Source organism: Rhopalosiphum padi, chromosome 1 (assembly GCF_020882245.1).
Source record: "Rhopalosiphum padi isolate XX-2018 chromosome 1, ASM2088224v1, whole genome shotgun sequence".
NCBI lineage: Eukaryota > Metazoa > Arthropoda > Insecta > Hemiptera > Aphididae > Rhopalosiphum > Rhopalosiphum padi.
The window spans coordinates 72,625,804-72,649,040 of record NC_083597.1 but is presented as its reverse complement, the minus strand read 5'-3'; the positions used below and the strand labels follow the sequence as shown (position 1 = coordinate 72,649,040).

The 23,237-nt window shown below is 26.7% G+C and overlaps 2 protein-coding genes and 1 non-coding gene across 4 annotated transcripts; all 3 read right to left on the bottom strand.

Moving 5' to 3' along the window:
* Positions 1-1,321: 1,321 nt before the first annotated feature.
* On the bottom strand, positions 1,322-9,200 carry LOC132932436 (SWI/SNF-related matrix-associated actin-dependent regulator of chromatin subfamily A containing DEAD/H box 1 homolog). Its single transcript, XM_060998815.1, has 17 exons — positions 8,980-9,200; positions 8,710-8,854; positions 8,372-8,481; positions 8,094-8,304; positions 6,954-7,023; positions 6,724-6,886; positions 6,465-6,652; positions 6,209-6,408; positions 5,998-6,136; positions 5,791-5,926; positions 5,587-5,724; positions 5,228-5,521; positions 5,023-5,157; positions 4,747-4,964; positions 4,479-4,661; positions 2,016-2,125; positions 1,322-1,944 (listed from the first exon to the last, which is right to left on the bottom strand). Exons 2-17 carry the CDS (start codon positions 8,852-8,854, stop codon positions 1,868-1,870), a joined length of 2,517 nt encoding a protein of 838 aa, XP_060854798.1. The 5' UTR covers positions 8,980-9,200; the 3' UTR covers positions 1,322-1,867.
* A 4,644-nt stretch (positions 9,201-13,844) lies between these two features.
* Positions 13,845-13,963, bottom strand: LOC132918774 (5S ribosomal RNA). Its single transcript, XR_009660567.1, has one exon. It is a non-coding gene; the product is annotated as a 5S ribosomal RNA (ribosomal RNA).
* A 3,172-nt stretch (positions 13,964-17,135) lies between these two features.
* LOC132918025 (uncharacterized) lies at positions 17,136-22,148 on the bottom strand. 2 transcript variants are annotated; one of them, XM_060979077.1, is made up of 3 exons: positions 22,006-22,148; positions 19,454-19,654; positions 17,136-17,814 (listed from the first exon to the last, which is right to left on the bottom strand). In XM_060979077.1, exons 1-3 carry the CDS (start codon positions 22,011-22,013, stop codon positions 17,436-17,438), a joined length of 588 nt encoding a protein of 195 aa, XP_060835060.1. In that variant the 5' UTR covers positions 22,014-22,148; the 3' UTR covers positions 17,136-17,435. The 2 variants fall into 2 exon arrangements, with proteins under 2 accessions (XP_060835060.1, XP_060835061.1); XM_060979078.1 differs by lacking the exon at positions 22,006-22,148 and adding an exon at positions 20,029-20,172.
* Between the last annotated feature and the right edge of the window lie 1,089 nt (positions 22,149-23,237).

Below are 23,237 nucleotides of genomic sequence, written 5' to 3'. Positions count from 1 at the left end.
ATTATTGTCTGATATTAGTTTTCGGTTTAGCTAGGGTAAAACATCTGACTATTTGAGTAATGGTTTATACTATTATAGTATTATACCTACTATATGGTTAATGGTTATATACTTAAATTATAACTTATACTAGTTATACTTTAAACATTGATTGTAGGTACTATTTAAATTCTCAGATTTCAAGCCAGTTTCCTATTTAACATTTGTACAAGTACATCTAGTATTCTAGTATAATGATAACCGGTAGGCCGTAGGCGGTAAGCAATAGCATTTGTGTAGTTAACTTATTTTACCGTGTTAAATACAAACAAACAATTTTTCTCACTGCACAATCGATACTAATAAAAAGAAGTGGAAGGGTCGCTCCACTTGCTATAATTTACATTCGATGTTACACTGCTACAGTTTGAAAGCAAAACGGATAACGGTAGATGCAATTTTAAATTTAAACCACTGCAGATAAAAACCACGATCTAACACTGCTAAATAATGTATTTACCAGCTCTATGCCTCTATACTCTATAGGCATGCTAAAGTGGGTATATTCTAGTTAAAAGTTAAATATTTTTTTAATTTACTAATTAAAGTACTTATCCATGGTAATATCACGTTGGCGTTATCCAGTTATTTTGAAAATTAATGTTTTACTTTAAGAGGACGCTACACTCGCATATGTTGCTTTCGTCTTACTAATATGAAAATTGTTGTGCGAGCGATTAGACCACTCTGCAAGCTGTAGGTAATGATAGTGTACCATCCTGTTATAGTTATACATTTGTATTATATATTTATATTAATGGAATAAAGGACATATTTGTAATCTGCTATTACACAATTGCACTAGTTTTTTAAATTTAAGTTAAATATTAAAATTTCATTTGTAAAATTAAAAACAATATGTAACCTGCCTAATTAAATGTTGTGCAGGATTGTACAACACTAGATGACTTAATAGAAAACCCATCAAATTTGCCCATACAGTACATCCAAGGCTTATTAAAATCAAGAGTTCCTAGAATATAGAATATGTATGATAATAGTAATTTATCCCATAATTATTAAAATAGCTAACTTAATATTTTTTCTCCTATATTTCTCTATACTTAAATACAAATATTTGTTTAAATTTGTGTTGTATGGTTTTAATATTTACGGTCATCCTTTAACAAAACTAACTTACTGCTTTATAGTTCATTTAATAGTTTTTATTGGCTTTATAGTTCTAATTCACTATTTGGTAGAGCACTCAAAGTAGTATAAACAAATAATATATATAATACTGTCATATATTATTTGTGTATTAATTTATTTTGGTTCTCAATAAAAAAGAAAAAAAATATATTGTGACATAAAACAAAACAAAAATAAACAATTAGCTATTTATGAATTGTGTTTGTATTTTTGACTAACTACTAGAAGTTTTGTTTACATGAATTATAGGTAAATAATTATTTCTAAAAAAAATTAACATTATTAGCATTTTGAAGTTTGGCATTTTGTTTATTACTGGTTCTTAACATAAACAATATTTATTTGTAATTAACCATAACATATTATATACATATAATCTTAGTGTTTAAAATTTAATAAGAACAATATTTGTAAAAATAACATTAATTAAAAATACCAGTTCACCAATGACGATTTTGTCATATTTTTGAAAAACTTTTTTATGATATCTTAAAATTACATTTGTTATAAATACAGTGGGTTAAAAAAAATAAATAATATTGATTCAACTTGAATCTTAAAACCATAAAAAAAACTTAGTTTTTTTAAAAAAAGTTGGCAGAATAACACTTGAAGAGTGCATAACCAGTTTTATACATGGACATAATTTGTAAATCAAACAATCATACAAATTGTATCATGATGATACATCTTCAATTCCCAAAGATTGTTTTAATAATTGAGCCATAGTTTTCTTATCAGGCTCTTCATCATCTATGAAAAAAGCATAAAATAATTTTCCTTTATAAATCAAATATATAATTCAATTATGAAATAAACTATACCATTTCCTCCTCCTGTTACTTGTTGTTCAAGATTTAATTTATCTTGTGCTACTTTAAACATCGATTCTTCAACGGAATCTTTGCTAATAAATTTGATCACTTTGACAGGCCTGAAAAAGATAAATATAATAGCTATTATTTATTATACCATTCAATAATGCATTTAACATCAGGATAAGTAAATTGAATGACCAAAGCCTAAAGTAATGAATATTTTTGGGAGAGAATATACATTTATTTTGTTTCAAATTGTTAAAAATAATATTACATATTGAACTGTAAAATGTACACAAATAAATATATTACATAATTGTATAACATAAATCATTATAGTTAGGTAATTATTTAATATTTTTACTGTGCTTTGCTAAATTAATTATATATTTTTACGACGCCAAACATCTTCAACTTTCATGTTTATAATTTTTTCTAAAAATCAGATATTTATTAATGAGTGTTTAGTAAGAGTAAGAAAATATAAAGATGTATGTAAATGCTGTAAACAGACATTGCTAGTTTTTTTTCCAAATTTAGGAAAAGTATTTCATTTACCTTGTTTCAATTATCTCAATAGCGAGTTTAAATAGTTTAATACACTAGAATTGTTTGGTTGTAATGAATCAGAAAAATGTAATAGCATATTTAATATTTTAACTAACACAAAAGTTAAAATTATTATAAGCAAAGTATTTTAAGTATAACTGATATAAAATGTATTTATTTTCATATAGATACACAAATCACATCACAAATAAATAATGAAATAACTAATAAGTTACAAGTGTGATATTCTACATAGAGTAGTAGAAGCATTTATTCATTGTCATTATGTAGTTTAGAATAGATATTCAGATATCTAAGGACTTGACCAAAATATTAGAAAAAAATTACCACGTTAACTGAATAATTAAAGTTAGATCCATTTATGTTTCAACATATTGCACAAAACAAGAAATAATAGTAATGGATCAACTTTATCTTTTAGGGGAACTTAAACACCATACGGCTGAAAAAGTAAAATTTAAAATTATAAATTAAATAAAAAATAACTAATATTGTCATATTTTAATTTTATAATATATATATTTACTCTAGAACAGTAGTTCTCAAACTATGGTAGGTACACAAAAGACTACATGGTGGTACGTGGAGAGCCGTTTTTGGATAATAAACCCATTCAATTATTTAATTCATATCTTATTTTAAAAAAACTAATAAATAAAAAATAATTTTAGAGTAGTTGTAGTATTTTACTGCCTTATTATTTGAAATAAATGTATTTAACTATACAATATGGAATTTGGATCGTTCTATTTTAAGTTATTAGTGGTATGCGACTGATTTATAATATAAAAGGTACATAATAAAGTTTGAGAACTACTGCTCTAGAACCAAAATTGAGCGAGTTCTACTCAGGCTGTGTAAACAAGTTTTGTCTATGTCTTATTTATGTAAGACGGAGACAACACATGCGGTTGAGACGTTCTCTTAATTCTAAGTCACATTTATCTCATATTGATAAGCTATATTATATTGTTAACTATGTTTATTGACCCAAAAGTAATTAATACTAATAACTTAAGCATTTTTTAAGTTGTGATTATATGTGAAACAACTTTGTGAAGTTGCTTGTATGTTAAAAATAAATATCTAAATATTTTATATTAAAAATTGCATTGTTAAACTCATGACAATATAAGAAACATGTCTGAAGAAAATACTGGGTTACAAACAAGAATAAAAACAAATAAATTCTCTCGTGATGTATGCTCATTAAACTGGGTCAGAGTTCACGTAGTAAAATATGGTCCCAAAGCTATTTAAGCAGTTTATTTTTGTAATTTATATGATATAATTGATCTTATAGGCACATTCTGCTTTAACTCATAGATAAGATTTGTAATAACTCATACAAATTATAAATCAAAAACTATTAAACTAATAAACACATACAATGGGATTCAAGAGATCAAACTTGTCTATGAATTTTGGTGATAAATATTAAAATCACTGTCAGGAATAGAAAAGGAAGAGGTTGATTCACGAGAAACTCAATGTTAGTCAGGTAGATAATGTCAACAGATTAAATACTTGGAAACTATATGTGGATTTTTACTAAGTAGACTATTTACTGTTAACAAAAACTGTAAAATATTTAAATGGATATATTCATTATTTTGGAGTTGTATTATGACTCATTAATTTAATTAGTAACTAAGCAATAAGACAAAAATTGATAACTAAACTTTGAGGAACAAGTAATACATGACAGTAATTAACAATATAAAACTAGTTTATCAAGGAATAAAAAGAGAACAACCCAATACAATACAAATAAAATCAATGAATTTTAGGATAGCACATGTAAACATTTTTGGAATCTCTATTCTAGAAGGAACGGCCAAAAAAATTAATCTAAAGTGGTATTAAATATTATAATTTTAAACTTTTTCAAAAACTCACTTAGTCTGTCCTACTCTGTGGCACCGATCTTCTGCTTGTTTATCATTATATGGATTGTAGTCAATATCATGTATGATGACAGTGTCGGCAGCTGTCAAGTTAATTCCTAGTCCACCAGCTTTAGTCGACAATAAAAATGCAAATAAGCTTTCATCCATGTTATACAAGTCAATCATTAGCTGTCTATTTGTTAAACATACAAGGCATTAACATCAGTTATCAATAGATTTATCATATAAGTGTACTTTGAAATTTTATTTCTCATTACCTTTCTTGGACTTGGGTAGAACCATCCAGCCTTAGGTAAGAATGGCCGCAATGTGACATGTATATTTCTAATAAATCTAAAATTTGTAGGAACTGACTGAATATGAGCACACGGTGGCCCCTGTCTTTGAGATCGGGCAAAATTTGATTTAATAATTGGAATTTTCCCGAATCCAAAAACACTTGAATTGGAAGGTCATATCCTAATTTGTTCAGACACTATAAGAGAAATTAAAGAATAAATATTTAACAAAGATTAATCATAAAAATTAAATACCCTATGTTCGGTACACATTTTGTGTAAATCAAAATCAGACATAAATGATAAATCCTCTGCGATGTATTGTTCATTTTTTTGTTTATATGTCGGGTCTAAAGCCAATAACTTGGCCATTTTATATAATTTGTCATCCTGAAATTATAAATAAGATTGATCTTTCATAAATAGTGAAATAAATATCATAAAGCAACTTACAACTCACCTCAAAATGATATCTTAATAAAAGTGGATGATTTGTCAACTTTCTCAACATCATTAACCACATCATATGACTGTTATCTGTTACCTCTTTGCCTATAGATGCTTCTTTAATCTCATCAACCAACGTGTTGTAGCGAGTCTTTTGATGTTCAGTCATGATAACATTATTGATAACCAAAGTTTTTACAGGCAGAGATTTCAATACATCTGCTTTCAAACGTCTCAACATGAATGGTTCGATAATTCGTTTTGCTTGTTCAATACGATGCATTTCATATTTTGAACCAGTACCTTTCTATATTTAATTTATAAATGTATATCATGACATTAGATTTAACTGTTTTTATAGCAAATACTTACTGTTCCTTTTGAAAATAAAAATTTTATATTATCTACTTTGCCACGGAATAATGTTGGCATAAGAAATATTAACAATGACATTAACTCTAATAAATTATTTTGTAGTGGTGTACCAGTTAATAATATCTTATAGTTTCCCTACAAAAAAGTAATAATTTTAAAGATAAATATTTAAAAAAACATTTAAGCTAGTTGATGTCTTACATTGAAACTAGAGAAAACTTCAAAAGTTTGTGATGTCATATTTTTTAACTTATGTGCTTCATCGTATACAATGTAATGGAATTCTTTGGTTTTAAAAAACTTTTTTTCCTCTGGTGAATTTGCAGCACAACTATAACTATAAATATAGAGTAACATTAACTAACTATATGAATTCATATTTAAAGACATAATAATTATTAAACATACGTAGTCAATACCACATCAACATCACCAAATCCATTCCTAATCCATTTTGTTCGTAAGTATCTTCTTTCATCCATTGATCCATGATATTTTTCAACAGCCATTGTAGGACACCACCTTTTAAATTCTTGGTACCAGTTGTCTAAAAATAGAGGTAAATTCAAAATAAAGTTATAATTATTAGAAATTCTAATTAATATATAAACAAAAATACCTAATGTTGAAGCAGGTACAACGATCAACTGGGGCATATCAGAATGTGTACGACCAGACTCTTTGAGATAGGCTAAGAATGCGATTACTTGCACAGTCTTTCCTAAGCCCATTTCATCAGCTAACATCATATTGAGCTTTTGTGAATTCATCAACATGAGCCAGTTGAGTCCTATCATCTGATATCCAGCAAGCTGTAACCTATTCTTTGTGTTAGACAAACAAATTAAATATAAAAAAAAAAATTATTATCATACTCTTTATTTAAACTGTCTGGTTGCGATTTTATAAGCATGTTAGTGGTAGTAATAGAATGTCCATTTTTCAATGCTAATATCTCACATTTCTTCATTAACTGAGCAACAATTTCTTGGCAAGAGACCATATGCATCACATTTTGTAAAGTCTGCTCACCAATTAAGCGAGAGTTTTTCGCTTTACATGTCTATTTCAAGAAATTATTTATTATTATAATTAATTTCTAATGATTTGCAGCATTTTATGATTTCCACTTACAGCATCATACCAAGTTGAAAATGGTCGAAGAGCAACAATAGCATCAAATTTTTTAATGGTCATTCCTTTCACTGCTCTCAATTCTATTTCAGTGGATGTGTTTAACAACTCCAAAGCTTTTTGTCGCATTTCTGAGGTACTATCTTTTACAAAATTCTTTTCACTAAAAACAAGAACAACACATATTATTGTTGTATAAATGTAAAGATTATATTTAAAAATTAACATACTCTGTATATTCATCATCAACTTCAGCATCAGAATCACTGTCACCATCAGAAGTTTTTATACGTTTTCTTTCTAAAAAATATAAAAACCATATAATTAACTGATTATAAATAATACATTTGCAAATGGCATATTACAACATGCATTTTATTAGAAAAAAACAAATAAATTATTTTTAAATAAATGGTTAAATTAAGTAAACAAATAGAAAATTTAAAATTATTAATTAACAAAACATTCAACGTTTATGTTATAATGCACTTATTACTATCATTATTATATTATTAAATACAAATTATAATATGTGGGTATAGTTTATGTAACCAATGAAGCCTGATCACTACACTCATATTTTAATAATATACTTTTACTTGATCTTTTGCTACAATCGTTTTTTATTAACCATGACAGTAAAAGATGATTGATTCATAATAGAAAACATGATTTTTTTACTAAAAATTAAAAAATTAAAGACTAAGCTATATATTAAATTAAATTATACATTAACTGTGGATTAACAAGTATTTGAATTTGGGAAACACAATTCTTAGATATACTATGTAGTAATAGGTACCAAAATTGTACACCTTTTGCAATTAAATAATATTTATTATTAATTTGTTTCATAAAACTTTATTTTTATTTTTGATAATTACTTCGATCAATCAGCTTTAATTAGTACGATTGGTAACTCTTAGTGTCAACTAAAACATGAAAAACCTAAATTTACCTAGTTATTAAGTTCTATTGGTGTCATGCACTTTATCTTTGTAAGCCATAGTATTTTTACTAGCATCTAGGTCCAAATAATAATTAGTATAGCAATTAAATAGTCAGGTGTTCCTAGCACAACAACTCTATTGGGCAAAATATATGGCCGGATAACAGCTCAGATAACAAAATATATACATACATACACACACACACACACACAATTTTATTAAATTTTAATATTTAATGTTTATAACAAAATCATAAACATCAATAAACAAAAATTTACAATAAATTACTGCATTACTGTATGCAAATCTTCTGCTCCCAAAAAATTATAAAAAAATATCATCATTATATTTTACATTTTAATAAATAAAACGGCTTAGATATAACAAAGCACTAAATTAGAGAATTATGTTAAAATTTACTTTTGGTTTGTGGTTGTAAACGTTTTCTAGCAGGCATTGCAACAGGTGGTGGTGGAGTAGCATTAGGTTTGGTTATTTTCATGGATACTCCATTACTTGTACTTTGACCAAAATTATCAAAAGATTTGGTTGAACCATTGACATTATTTGGTGCATTATTACTGTCATCACTAGATACATCATGAGCTCCGGCAATATCTTCATATTCAAGCTAAATTAAAAAAAATAATAATATAAAATGATAAGCTTATAAAAGACAATAGTGATGTTATAGTTACTTCTTCGATGAGATGAGATCCATCTCCATTCAAGAAAGGTCCAGTGTTATCTTTATCTTCTTCGTCAGATGATAGAATAATTGTTTGAAGCTTTCTCTGCCTAACGAATACTAAAACATTGAACATAAAATACAATTCTATCTAAACAATGAGAAACATAACATTAAAAAAAACTACTTAATCATCAGAACAACAAATGATACTAATTTCTTTCATTATAAACAATGTTCTTATTTGATAAAATATGAAATAATTAGATTAAATATCTATCAAATCATTTTTACAAACAGACTATAATAGAAAAAAAACCTATGATTAATGATATTATAAATAATTACTTGGGCTCTCTTCGATGACCAGTGATGATCCAGAAGCGACAGCTTCATGACTGAAGCTGGGCTTCTTGGAGAATCTAAACGAACGCAAGTCACCAAGAGCATTTGGACTGGGGCTGTCACTGTCCCTGTCCACTGGGGAGCTCATCTAAAAAAACGTCTAAGTACTTTAATTTGTCGGAAAAACATAGTAAATATCGACAAGTACGATCGCAAGTGCGTTTCGACATACTTAACTATAGAAAATCGTTAAATAAATAATAGTCAACTAACCTTAAGTGTTCAGTAGTGTGCGTCAATAACCGCAGACGACTAACAGTCTACCAGAAACCGAGATTTATCAGTTGTATTCGGACGTGCCGTTTGCGGGCAGTTCGAAATTCAAACTTCGATTAGATAGTGTCGTTGAGCAAATCACACGCAAACGGTCACAGATGCAACGATGCACAACTGCACAAGAACAACGGCGAAAATAAAATAGAAACCCTAGTGAATAATAATAATAAAAAAAACGGCTTGATATCACTTATCATAGCTATGGAGGAATAAATGACGTGTCGTCGTTGTTATCGTCACGGTCAACCGTGAATTGCGATAGTACTATTTGCTGATAATATCGATGCCGCCGAATTGTTCTAAACTTACATAGATCATTAATACTTGAATAGTTAAATCCCCTATTAGACTCATTAGAGATACAACATAAGTCAATAAAAGGAAATTCGAAGAAAACCGTAACAACTGTTTTTACGCTGTCCCTGTTATTGTATGACGGATAAATCGAGAAGTCTAATACTTTAATGGTGAATTGGCGAAATTCAAAACAAAAAAAATGACTTTTCCGAAAACAATGGCTTTAAAGCTAAAATCAAATTTATTTAACATTTAATTTAAGTATATAAGTATATATGTGTAAAAAATAATAATCATAATACTAATTTTTATTTAAAAAAAAAACGATGACTAATTTGTATACTAACTTGAATAAAAACTAAACATTAATTAAACACATTTAAAGTGTAGTGTTCTTGTATAGTTGTATATTAAATTATTAAACAATCATATTTTTATAAATAAAATATTATTCAATGATCCAAATGCTCATTTATAAACAGCTAATTACATATAACAATAATTAAAAAATATATTTTACATAAATTTTATTTTGACGTTGAAAAAAATAGAAATGATCAATTTGGGGCCCAAAAATTGTAGATTGTATATTGGGCCCACGAATTGGTAAATCAGGCACTGATGAAAATTTATGTAAATTAAATCAATAAAATAAATAGTTTAATTTCCACACAATATAAATCGTATTAGGCATTTTTATATTAATAAACGAACGATATGAAAATAAGGTAAAATTATTGATTGTAATCCAACATTTAATATAGGTAGGTATAGCCGTATAGGTGATTTTTTGAAATTGTTCAAATACAAACAATTTTTTTCCGCAACAATCCTTTGCTTAGAATTAATTTGTATGTACAATTATTGATTAATGATATAATATAGTATTGAATTTAAATTTAGTATATTACAGTGAGACATCTACTCAGTACTCCATGACAAGTGACAATATAGTACCTACCTACCTTTAGTAGGTATTCATTTATTTATTTAAACAGAATAATGGACCGCACTTAGCATGCTTGTGCAGTTGTGCAGAGGCTCACAAAGACGTATCTATCAAATGTTTTTCTTAATATAAATTTGATATTTATTATTTACATAGATCTTGATAGAAAAAGATTAAAAACTATATTCTATTTCTATGACTTATGTATTAAATTTTTTTTAAGTCAAAAACTGTAAATTTTATGACTAAAAAAACAATCTTAAACTCTATTAAAAACAATAAAAATTCTATTTTTTATAATATTACAATTGGATTAATAGTAAATTATAAATATTGCAAAATATTAATAAAATAAGGCTCTGGAGAGAATCTATCCTCCACTCAACACCCCTTAATTTTGCTCTTGTTATGAAATGTTATCAAATGTCAAACTGTATGACACTATGACGTATGTTATCATATTACTAGTTCCTAAACCAAAACCATATTAAGTCAATAATAATAATTTAAATTTCCGCTCCAGATGTATAGACCAATCATAGGGCCGAAATCATTCATGGGTTTTATTTCATGTGCATTGTGCAGAATGGTAATATGCGATTATCGGAAATACACGTCTTACTCAAATAAATAACAATAAATTGGTTAGTTGGAGATACACCACAACTACATTTATTTTTAGTACTGTTCATTTATCGTCAAGTTTGGTATTTTGTTTTTTTATTATTTAAACAAAAATTGAATTCCTATACAAAACGTTGATATTATTGCGTTAAAAAGGAATTTTTGGTTATTTTTTAATTTTTTAGAACATTTTAGATAATTTTTTGAGCATATAAATTCAGATTTTACTTGTGTATAAGAACTAAGTAGTATAATCACGATTCTTAATGTAATATTATTACTTATTAATAGGTTATTATTTTATTTTAGAGTTATTTATATAGTGGATTATTTATTTTATTGACTGCAGTAGTTGACCGCAATAATCGTCTGGCTTATTGATCGTCGACGGTTAGTATCGGATGTCGGGATGTATAATACCTATTATATAGCATTGATTATATTATATTATTAGTATTTATAATTATAATCAATGATTATAGTCATCAGGTTTGTCTTTATTACTTATTGTTATTATTAATAATAATAATATTACAAAAAATAATGTAATGTTGAAATGTTTAATTGTTTAAAATATTCACTTGTTTTTTTACGTTCATTATGTTTGTATAAGAATTTAATAAAAACATTAAATATTATGTATTATATAAAAATTAAAAATTCATTTTGTCGAAGTATAATTATAATCGTTAAGTAAAAACTATTAAAAAAAAAAAAGAAAGGAAAACAGTCGTCTGTCGGTCACATCGTGAACAATGTTTGAGTGTTCGATCGGAATTACTAAAAACAAAAAAATCATATGTATCAGCGCTATCTAATGACATGGCACGAGCATCCATTAACACGAATAAAATTATACCAGTAGAGAGCACTTCTGTTATGGTTTAAATACACTTAAATAACTAAATCGAATATATTATACTCGTACTTCGTAGTACACTAGTACATGATTTGAAATAAAAATATTAAAACCTAATCTAAGTTAATAAGCCGTCATTTCCATTGTTGCTTATTTACGAGTTAATAAGAATGCATGAAAAATAATAACCACTTAGGCTAAGTATCGTCATGACTCATGGTAAAGATATCAAATTGTTCTCAATACAAAAAACAATTTCACTGTGTAATAGAATTATTGTTTTATTTATATAATTATAGCTAATATAATATAATTTTGAAAAATATTCAAATAATGCATTTTAAAATAATTATAACTTTTTTTTTTTAATTGCCAATAACGACAAAAACTATATTATAACAATACAACACAGAAATTATAATATGTTATCGTCGGAGGTTAATTTCCCATTAGGCACTATAGGCAGCTCCCGAAACGTTTAGCAGTAATTTTAAAATATAATTTTCGAGAGTGTTTCGGATTGATGTAAAATGTATAAATACACATATTATCAATGTACCTATATTGTATAGTGTATACTAGTATACTGTACGTTTATGGTATTTGATTGTATGTTAAACCGTTGTCGTATATAATTACCTTTTATGTTGATTAACCAAGATAATATATAGCGGGACAATATTTTATGAACAAGTGAAAAAGTTGCACAATTTAAATTGTGTATTACAACTGTGTGTTAAAATAAAATGTGCTATAGCTTTTAATATAAGTGTACATAGTACAGATACGAGCTGTATAAGTATAATTTGTTGGTATAATGAAAATTTTTACTGTTTGTATTGATGACCCACAAAAATACTTATAATAAGTAATCTATAGCTGGATGTTGCTCTAAATTTGACATTGTGAAATTTCCTATATGTTGTTTTTAATTCATTATTTTTTAATATTTGAATTAAACTGTACTTCTGATATAAAAACATTAAAAACTATAAGCACGTATTACTGGCTGCTAATATTGATAATTATAATATGTGTAATGTTGAAATACCTACATAACAACAATATTATTTATTTCAGTCGCACAGTTTATTGTTACAGTGTTATTATATTACAAACAATACCTACGTCGAATAACTTATTATTCTGTCCGAATGTATATTGTTATAACGTAAATTTATCGTAAAATATATTAAAGCATATTATCATAAACTATATACCTATTACCTAATCAAAAATCATTAATAAAGTAAAATAATATTACGCCCGACGTCGAAAACCGCGATCGCCGTCGCTGCGGCCTGCCCAGCGATGCTGTCGAATTCAGCCAAATCACTTGATTCACTTACAAATGGCGAGCCCCAAAAAATATGCCGTGAATTCTTCGATTCGATGTCAAAACATTATGGATCGGTTCCCAATATTGCACTGATGTCTGGTGCAGGTGATGCGTTGAAGGTCCAATCACCGTCATCATCATCGGTATCGACGCAGCTAATATCTGCGGACTCGAACAAACCGGACGCCGCGAAGGGTGCAGACTTCACTCGTCTACCGAGGAAAAAACCATGGAGTTCGATGCCGAACATACACGTAACGTTTATTGGTGAAACCGAAACAGCCGAAATTGAGTGCATTCCTATGAAAGTTATAGTAGTAGCAGAGGGCGAAAATGCAACAAAACCGGCCTATGATGTGCACGTTTATTCAGATCCGATAACCGGCACCAATCACGGAACCACCACCGAACGTAGACGCCGTTCGTGGTGGAAACGTACGAAAAAATTCGTACGTCGAATGTTTTGTTGTGCGTAATATATATATAGCCTATAGTTTAAAGTATAATGCAGTGTGATTATTTTAACTTGTACGCAGTTATAAGTTAAGTATATAATATATAGTATATATTTGAACCTAGAAAAGTTCCTTACGGCTTAACGGGTTAGGTTAGGTAAAAATATTTTTATATTGTGTAATTAAAAAATTAAAAAAAAACTTGACAAAGATAAAAATATTTTAATATTTTTTAAGTTAAAATTAGAAATGAATATTGATTCTATCAGAAATAAAAAAAGCCAACGGCACGTAGTGTTCCCAAGCGGTCACCCATCCAAGTACTAACTACGCCCGACGTTGCTTAACTTCAGTGATCGGACGAGAACTGGTGTATTCAACGTGGTATGGTCGTTGGCGATATGTGAGTAGAAAATAATAGTAACTAAATACCGTAATCAAATGTTACATTTTTTGGTGGTAATATAAGACGACAACTGAATTCAGTTAATTTTCAATATTTTTAAAAAATACTAAAAAGCAAACACTATACTGAACATAGATGTATAAATTGAGTTTTGATTTTACAGTAAAACATACTTGCCTACTTATTTACTTATTAGTTATTATACAGGTACTAATTTAATACTATCGATATTGCCAGTATTGGTAAAATATTTTGTCAAAGTACCTACGACCTACCTACTAATTAGTAGTTACATTGAATTAGAACTTATAGTGGTTGAATATTCCTTTATCCGTATCAGGAATTTACCTGTCTATAATATTATGCAATCGCGTGTAGATACAATATTAATCGACGGTAATTATAAATCAATTGTCAATTTGTCATAATATAATCATATCGCACAAAAACTATAAATGTATAATATAGGTAGTGTATTTAGCGTATTGCTAGTGTATCATTTGAACGTGTACGGAGATGCACTGATTGCACAGTTTATTATTTTATTTTATTTTATTAAAATACGTATAGAAACCTGGGATTTAGAATATTCGTAAATCAGGGCCGCATTACCGCTTAGACTGTTTAGGCTATAGCCTAGGGCGGCGGTCAAAACGAAATAGTTTTCTTTATTTTTAGGGGGTAAATTCACCATAAGACTAAGTAATTTCCTATTACGTAAAACTGTTTTTAATTTTTATACATAGTGCATACAATTGATGTTTGCTTAGGTATAATATGAAAGAATCAAAATATTGCTTAATATTATGTTTCACGTGATTTAGGAGAAAAACAGACACGTAGGTAATGTAATAGAGTCTATTTAATAAACTGTATACCGTGTATGCGATATAAATATATAATATACCTTAACATCTAAACCTCTAGATTCCCGACCACCAACATTGCAACGTTTTAGTACAATAGTGTCTCCGTGAGATTTAAGAACACACTATGCTCCCGCATGGTTAAAAGTGTAGTATCCGTCTTACAAACGTATAAGTGTATAACATTTTTTTTTGTAATTTGCGATCAGTAGTAGAACCAAATACCAATTTTGTTTTGTTAGTTTTAATATCACAATAGTTTTGTAAAATTCAGAAAGCTCTTGAAATGAATAAAAATTAACAATAAAGCAAGTAAAAGTTTTTGGTGTATTTCTAAGTTCTAGTGGTATATCTAAAACTCTGTGCGATAATTATAGCGGTACGATTAAAACTTACTGAAAAATATAATAATAATTAGTAATAAGTTCCTTGAAAACATCCCAAAGTTTACATTAAAATTTATAAACATTTTCAACCAGATAATAATAAAATAATCAATATTATTATACGTGTAACAATGTGTTTATACTGAGTAGATCTGTATTTTATATACATGTTATCTTCATATTATATAAGTACATAATATATAATAATAATAATAATAATAATAATAATAATATTATATTCTTCTATTTGCCTATTGTGAACGACTTGACCGTTTTCAATAAAAGTTATATTAATAAATAATAGATTCCTCGAGACTTAAAAAGTGTTTGTAGTTTATCATTTTTAATTTTTAACTCTTATAGGTTTCTATAGAGTCGCTAACTTATAAATTAAGTTTTGGTAATTACACGAAATTCGATTTTTTTTTTTTTGATTTATTTAAATGGATGCCATTGGTTACATATTATATTACTAATAGCGTATAAACAATTTAAAAATATAAAATGAAAAAAAATATAAAATCAATTACTCACGAAAACAATTACAATGGTTACTTTTAATTCCCTAAATAAAAATAAATAGAGTTTTTTATTTATCAAAAAATATATTACATTTATAATATTATACAAGTATGATGTAGGTAAATAAAGGGATACGTCAGACAATGAAACATTTTTTTTAACGTTGCCCTTAATAATTAAAATAATAATCCACCAAAAATAATTTTTAATATTTATTAAACCGGCTATTATGTAGGTACATAAATATAATATGCTAAAACCGAATTAAATATATTTATCTGTATAATATTGTTGAAATAGTGAGTAAACGGTATCTGGTATGTTGTATTTCTCAACACAATTCATTGTTATCCCTGTCAATTGGTTTTATGTTTACAATATTTGTAAAAAAAACTATATTTTTTGCAAAATTAAATTGTTATGAGTACACGTGCGTTTTATATATTGGTCTACTTCAAATGATATAAAAACATTTATTTTCAATATCATAAATATTGACTGGGACGAATAATGCGTGTTTTGTTTTAAAATAATCTACCAGTTAGACTAGAAAACTACATAATATAAATTAATATTCAAGTTTTATTTGACTTTCTTTACATTATTATCCTTCCATGAATCGAAAAATGTACTCTTACAATAATTACATTATAATGTCCAATGATATTTTAATTATCTTCTATTTATATTTATAGTTTATACTAATGTTTTACTAAGTGCGCGAATGTTAACTGCAGGCAGGCGAGCTCCTTTTCATGCAGTGTTCTGCCCTCAAGATCTTTCGTCAAAGTATTTAATTTTTTTTTTTTTTTAATATTTTCGATTTGAATTATGTTAATAAAACACTATTATATATATATTTATATTTTCTAATAATTAGAAAACTTCAAAATTGGTTATTGCCGTTATTGGTATATATTCTGTAAAAATAATGAATATGCAACAGTCACAAATAGTATATACCGTAACACCAAACCTTATAATGCAATTTAAATGTCAGAAAATTGTTATTACTATATTTTGTTATTTTTTAAAGGATACATTAAAAACTGATACGATATTTTCATGTTTAAAAATCTTTAACCGTATAAATCAATATAATATAATATGATTTAATATGACTCTAGTCGACTAGCCCTATAGGTACATCTATATAATTTTGTTTTTGTGTGACTATTAAATTCAAAGATCGTTGTTTCACCTAAATGCCATATAGTTGGAAAACTACTTGATATTTTTCATTTCACGGAAAACGTATATGAATCATTAATATGATGTTTTTGAGTTTTTCACCATTAATTTGAAATTTTAGGTATCTTATTAAGTTTAGTTTGATACCTAAAATCTAAAAAAAAATATAAAAAAAAAAAATATATAAAAAAAAATAAAATATAATATAACGTTGTTTATTATGAAGTATTACTATAGGTATTAACTGTAAAGTAATAATGGGTAAAGTAACCTAATAATAGTGATAATTAGAGTTACCCAAAACTGGTAAGAGTCAAAAAATCATAATATCTGTACTCAGACATTATAATATATTTAATATAATGTAATATTTAAATATTATCAAATAATAGTGTGCTAACTTTATTACAGTATTATAATAGTATAGGTTCTGCCCTATAGTATATTTGATAATAGTAATTTAAATATTATTAATTTTATAATGACTGACAGACATCAATCATTGGTCAAAGTCGGATTGGTCATATCTGTCGATCCGGGAAGACGGTGGCACGTAGTAGATTACTCGGGTGGTGCTGACATGCTGCGACGCATCCGGTGGTAAGTTGCTGCAAGCCGACAAATCGAACGGTACTATAGTGGGGCTGCAACCCTTAATCGAGTACGTGACGATTGTTTCCGGTACCAGGAACGCGTCGCTCCGAACTGCAGTCATCTTCGTCGACGAAACTTGGTCTTTTTTCTCGAGATTCCGTTTTAGTTCACTGATGAAACGCCACCACCAGCCTAAAGGTCGACTATTACCTCCCGCCGTTGATTTCCGGTCGTCACGAATTCCGTCGAACCAGTTATCGAGGAACGGCGTTTGCATCGCGGACCTGAAAACGATAAACGAATACCGATCGTATTATCGTTTGACGATCGTAACAGCGTGATTTTAATAACCATTTATATTCGCATATAAAGTAGTTCCATATGGTCTTAAAAAGTATAACGTATAATAATAATTGTTACCATACCAAAAAATATGTTAGAGCAAGTATAATATTAAAGTAACGTTTGAAATAGACAATTTCTTATGTTCTAAAACAAGACCTTTGGAATATTATATTTTAATTTACACTTAACACTTTGTTGGAATTATAGTATTTGGAATTTTGACTTGGACTCAAAATTTATTTTGTTATGAGTTATGACTAAAAATATATCTTGGAATTATGACAGATTGTTAAGGAAATTTCATAAGCTTTAATTTTGTATTAAAAAAAATTGAGGTTTTTTCGGTTAGTTTGTAATTTTAATTTGGCAGATAAAATATGAAATAAAAGTCTATTATAATAATTATTATTATTTTAATTGATAATAACGATTAACGAGAGCAATTAAACGTTATGGTAACGTTGCATAAAACATCATCTTGTACCTACGTATAAAAATAGTTGATACAATCTTTAAGGTTCCGCAAATTTGAAGAATCGTTTTTTCCCAGTAAAAAATATCCAGGGATAATTTTCATAAACAAACGTGATGTTAGATAGGATGTACATTTTTTTTTTGGTAGATACTTGAATCGTTTCTAAATTTTAAAACTAAAAAGTTGTTTTGTTATCACATTATGTTTCTATTTAAAAAAGTTTGAAGCATAATAATAATATATAGATATAGCCATATAGGTGATATAGCAAACTAAAAGTTATTCTTCCAGGCTACCTATACGGGGTCACACGTATGTGTGTTTTCTTTAAAATTTTTATCTCGTACGTAAAAGTCGAACGATGTCTGTATACTCAAACTTGAAAGTTTTCACATCAAAATATACAATATGTGTATATAATATATATACGGAGTATCAATGTATCATATATACTAGATGTATATATATATAATATAATCTATTTATAAGTACATCGAATACCAGCATTATATAGGTTGTGGTAGTATCTATATTCTATCATAATATAATTATTTTAACATATTAATGTATTATATCTGCACCTAAATATATTATATATATGCGTAATATTGACAATGTTCACGTATTGACATGAATGTACCATATATAATATAGTTTTATGGTTATATAATACATGAACATTATAATTTATTATGTAGTTTGATATAGGTTTACACACACATATTATTAATAATTATTATACACATAATATATTAGACACACACTATATCTATATATGTATATTATATATTATTATATGGGTACTTAAATATTATTACATCGATCGTTGGCTAACTCGAGTTAAGTCGGGTTTAAAGCTACCCCGTTTGTCGTGTGGTTTCTATCGTACACTGATTGACCATTATAATTATAGCAGCATTCACTAACCATCATGATCTACCAGAAAATTTCCAAAGTTAACCCGACCTCAGATTTTAAACACGGCTCGATTGACGATATAGCTTTTAAATACACTTAGACTATTGTCATTTAAAAACAATTTACGGACGATAATAACTAATAAACATGACCAAAATACCATTTAATTTAAACTGTAAACTTACAGCTTGTGGAAATACTTGTTAGTCTCAATGGGATCTTGGCACACTGGAACGCCTTCTTCGACTACAGCGCAAGAACTGGTAAAACCTTCTGTAGTCGATCCCACGCGGCTACTGTGTATTGACGGCGTAGCAGCTTTCCACCCACAGTTGACTTTTGCCACTATTAATAGTATTAGGCACATCAACACATGCATTACAAGTCTAAAAACAAAGGAGTTTTTAAATTAAAAAAAAAATAAAGTTAATTCATTACTATATCTAAATATAATATTTTGATTGATGAGTATTTAAAATTAAATATAATTTATAATTTATATTTTATTATTACTTGTAAGCAATAATATAATATAAGCACTATATACAGTTACCTCGTATTTGATAATAAACGAATACTGTAAATGTAGTATATATTATGGTCATGTTTAGGAAATCCATGTTTAATTTTTTAACGCGAATTAGAATAATTTTATAAAAAGGTATATAATAATAAAATTATTGTGTTAGTATTATATACATACATCACAGTAAACCTATTTTTTTTAGACAGTAGATAGTTCTTATAAATGTAATTTTACCTTTAGCTTTTCAGCCAATAAACACTTTAGTAAACGTTTCGATTGTTTCAAGTGTCAATTTTATTAAGCTTGTTTACAATAAAACCAGTGGAAGAAGTAGAACAGTAGAAGTAGGTATTACCTTTGAACAAAGCAGGAGATCTGCACGTCTAAGACGATTCTTATGAGCTTTAAATAGTATTAGAACACAGTATAGTACTTACCTAAGTAATACCTTATTCCTACTATACTGTCTATACTGAAGTACCTACTCCTTGTTTCTCAATATTTTATATTAAACGTATATTATTATGAAATAAATTTGTATTTTAGTCAGTTCATAAATTATATTTTCGAACTCATTATTAATAACAAAAATACTTAATAGCTATGATAGCATAATAATATATAGTTAGGAATACTATTGGTATACATTATAATCTCCTCGTAGTAATTATTATATTACCAGGTACCTTATATAGTACCTAGGTTAGGTACTGCGACAGTTGGAGACACTGTCTATTTTACATTTTAGTTAATTATTATTATATGTGTCTATAATATTATATATTATTATGTTTAAGTACTGTTTGTTACGTTGATGCTCAGACATCTTGTGTAGTGTATTAGTATGTCAATAATTTAATAAAGTTGATATAAACATATTTTATAGATGTGTTAATTAATAAAATAATATATTATAATATATGAAGATATAATATAACACAGGTACTATATGTCTATTTTATATTCATTAAAAATGTTGAACCTGCAGCTAAAATTTATTAGCATGTATATTAAATTCTAACTCTAATCATGACAATTTTTTATTTATATAAATACAATAATATAATATTATAATATGCATAAATGTTAGTTATGAAGAAATAATTTGTAGTATTTGTATGTTTATAATGTATAGCTTAAACAAATGTAAATATTTCGGGTTATAATTTCATCAAATAACCATTTAAAGTAATTGTTTTATCACATATATGCTCTAAAAATTAATTTATATTTTATCAAAGTAAAATAAATTAAGAGCCAGAATAATGTACAACTTATTTTCATTCACAGACAAGATATAATGTTATCTCGCTATAACTGAAGACGAATAATATAATCACATAAGTTCTTTTTATAAAAAACGAAAAATTCTAAAGAATAGATTATTAAAGTATTCAAAAGATATAAAACTATAACATTATGTGAAGTCAATTTTGTGTGTCATTTATAATACTTTAAACTTTAAAAGTTTTTTTACAAACAAAGAATTAAATATAATTTATGCGATTTTATGGTAGTTAGAAAGCTGAAAACCAAATCTAGTTGAATTCTCAAGTTTTATAATTCTGTATGTAAATTATACCCAAATCATACCAAAAAATCTAAAAATGTTCTAAAGTTTTCATAGAATTTTTTACGAAATAATATAAAATGTTTAGTTCACATTTATTTTAAAGTTTCAACTATCATTAATTACAATAATAAAAATATACAATATACATACTAATAAATTATAAATTATGATGAATACTGTAACTATATAATGCTATTATAATAACATAGTATGCATTAAAATATAAAGGTGATCATAGTGGAAAGTAGTATTGACTTTTCAATAATTTCATTGTAAACTAAAATTGAATTACATTCTAATGATTAAAATAAAATAAGTTTAAAAAAATGTGTATATATTTGATAAAAATCGTCCAACAAAACAACGATAAAATGTATAATATATCTTTCTTTATTTTTTATTTATTCATTATTAATTATAAAATATTAGTATGAATAATATAATCATTACAGGTTAATCCTTTAAATTTATATTTTACACATTCTTACCTAATTTATTTAAAATAGGTATTTGATTAATTAAAAAGATACTATTATACTATTTATACTAAATACCTACATATCAAAATAATTTTAATTTGAGTGTTGAAGCAAATTATTTAGAAGTTTTAATCTATTAAAAAGGTGGAATTTACTTACTTCAACATTATGCAACTTAATCCAATTAAAGTTAAGAAATCTCGAAAAGGAGCATGTCTACCTACCCTGGTAGATGTTATGATAGGCACGACATAAAAGTTAAAACTGTAGTAAATAATATACGTAGGTACTTCACTAAACTGAAAAAATTTAAGATAAAAATAATTGTGTTTTAAATAATCACGACTTGGTTTTTAGATAATAATTATAAATTAAATTCCATTTCTTTGCATTGTTTATTCGATTAAAAATATACATATTCTTGTTTCATTCCTGCAGTCATATTTTTGTCACGAACTTATGCTGTACAGTGTACACTATTAGTTTTGTAATTATTACTATAGTATAGACATACAGTTAAATTTATACCAGGCACATTGAACATAATTGTTTGATTATAATTAATTGTTTTATTAATATACTATACCTATGATAATAATATGACAAGAATAATTTATATTTATGTATTTATATGTATATCATAAAAGGGAAATTTTATTCTTACAATTTAAAATTTAAAATTATCATTATTTATGCTTCTTTCAACAATATCTAGAAGTATAAATTTTAACAGTGATTAAAATTGACTTTTAACATTATATTTTATTACTTTGAAAATAGTTGTTATTATTATTAAAATTTTATAAAGTACCAAAAGTTATATAAAGCGGGCTTTATCTGTATGCCATCGTATATCGTGTTATAAATTATAACATAAACTATATATTTATGGAAAAATGACATAACTGCAGTTTGAACTAACTATAATGTTATAGTCGTGTTTAAATGTACATGTGCGTATAAATATAACCTTAATACAATTTTAATCTTAGAGATATGAAATAATAATATATAATAGGGACAGGACAAGGGATTGGGGAATAAATAATTATAAATATAAATAATGTACGTGCATATACCTATAAAAAAAAATAATGAACTAATACCTATTATAACACTATTTAACACCATTGGGCATATTATCGTGCGTTTAGTGTTAATAGTCGGAAATAATCGGCCGATAGGTATTAGAAAATGAAAAAACTTTTAATGATTTACCGCAGCGCGCACTGAACAAATCTGAAAGTAGGATTCCTGCATCAGGATTAATGCTGCCGCCGCCATGACCACTGCATTAAACGACGACGACAAAAAGTCTACACTGTTTAGCGACGGAGGGTAAAGTTAAAAACGTTTAATTTTTTTTTCTCGAAAGTTAATAAATTATTTAT

Coding starts and splice junctions, on each gene's coding strand:
- LOC132932436 (XM_060998815.1), bottom strand. CDS start 8,854: ATGAGCTCCCCAGTGGACAGGGACAGTGACAGCCCCAGTCCAAATGCT. Junction 5,927..5,997: donor GTTGATGTGGTATTGACTAC/GTATGTTTAATA, acceptor CTATATTTATAG/TTATAGTTGTGCTGCAAATT. Junction 1,945..2,015: donor AGTAACAGGAGGAGGAAATG/GTATAGTTTATT, acceptor CTTTTTTCATAG/ATGATGAAGAGCCTGATAAG.
- LOC132918025 (XM_060979077.1), bottom strand. Junction 17,815..19,453: donor AACAAGTATTTCCACAAGCT/GTAAGTTTACAG, acceptor TATCGTTTTCAG/GTCCGCGATGCAAACGCCGT.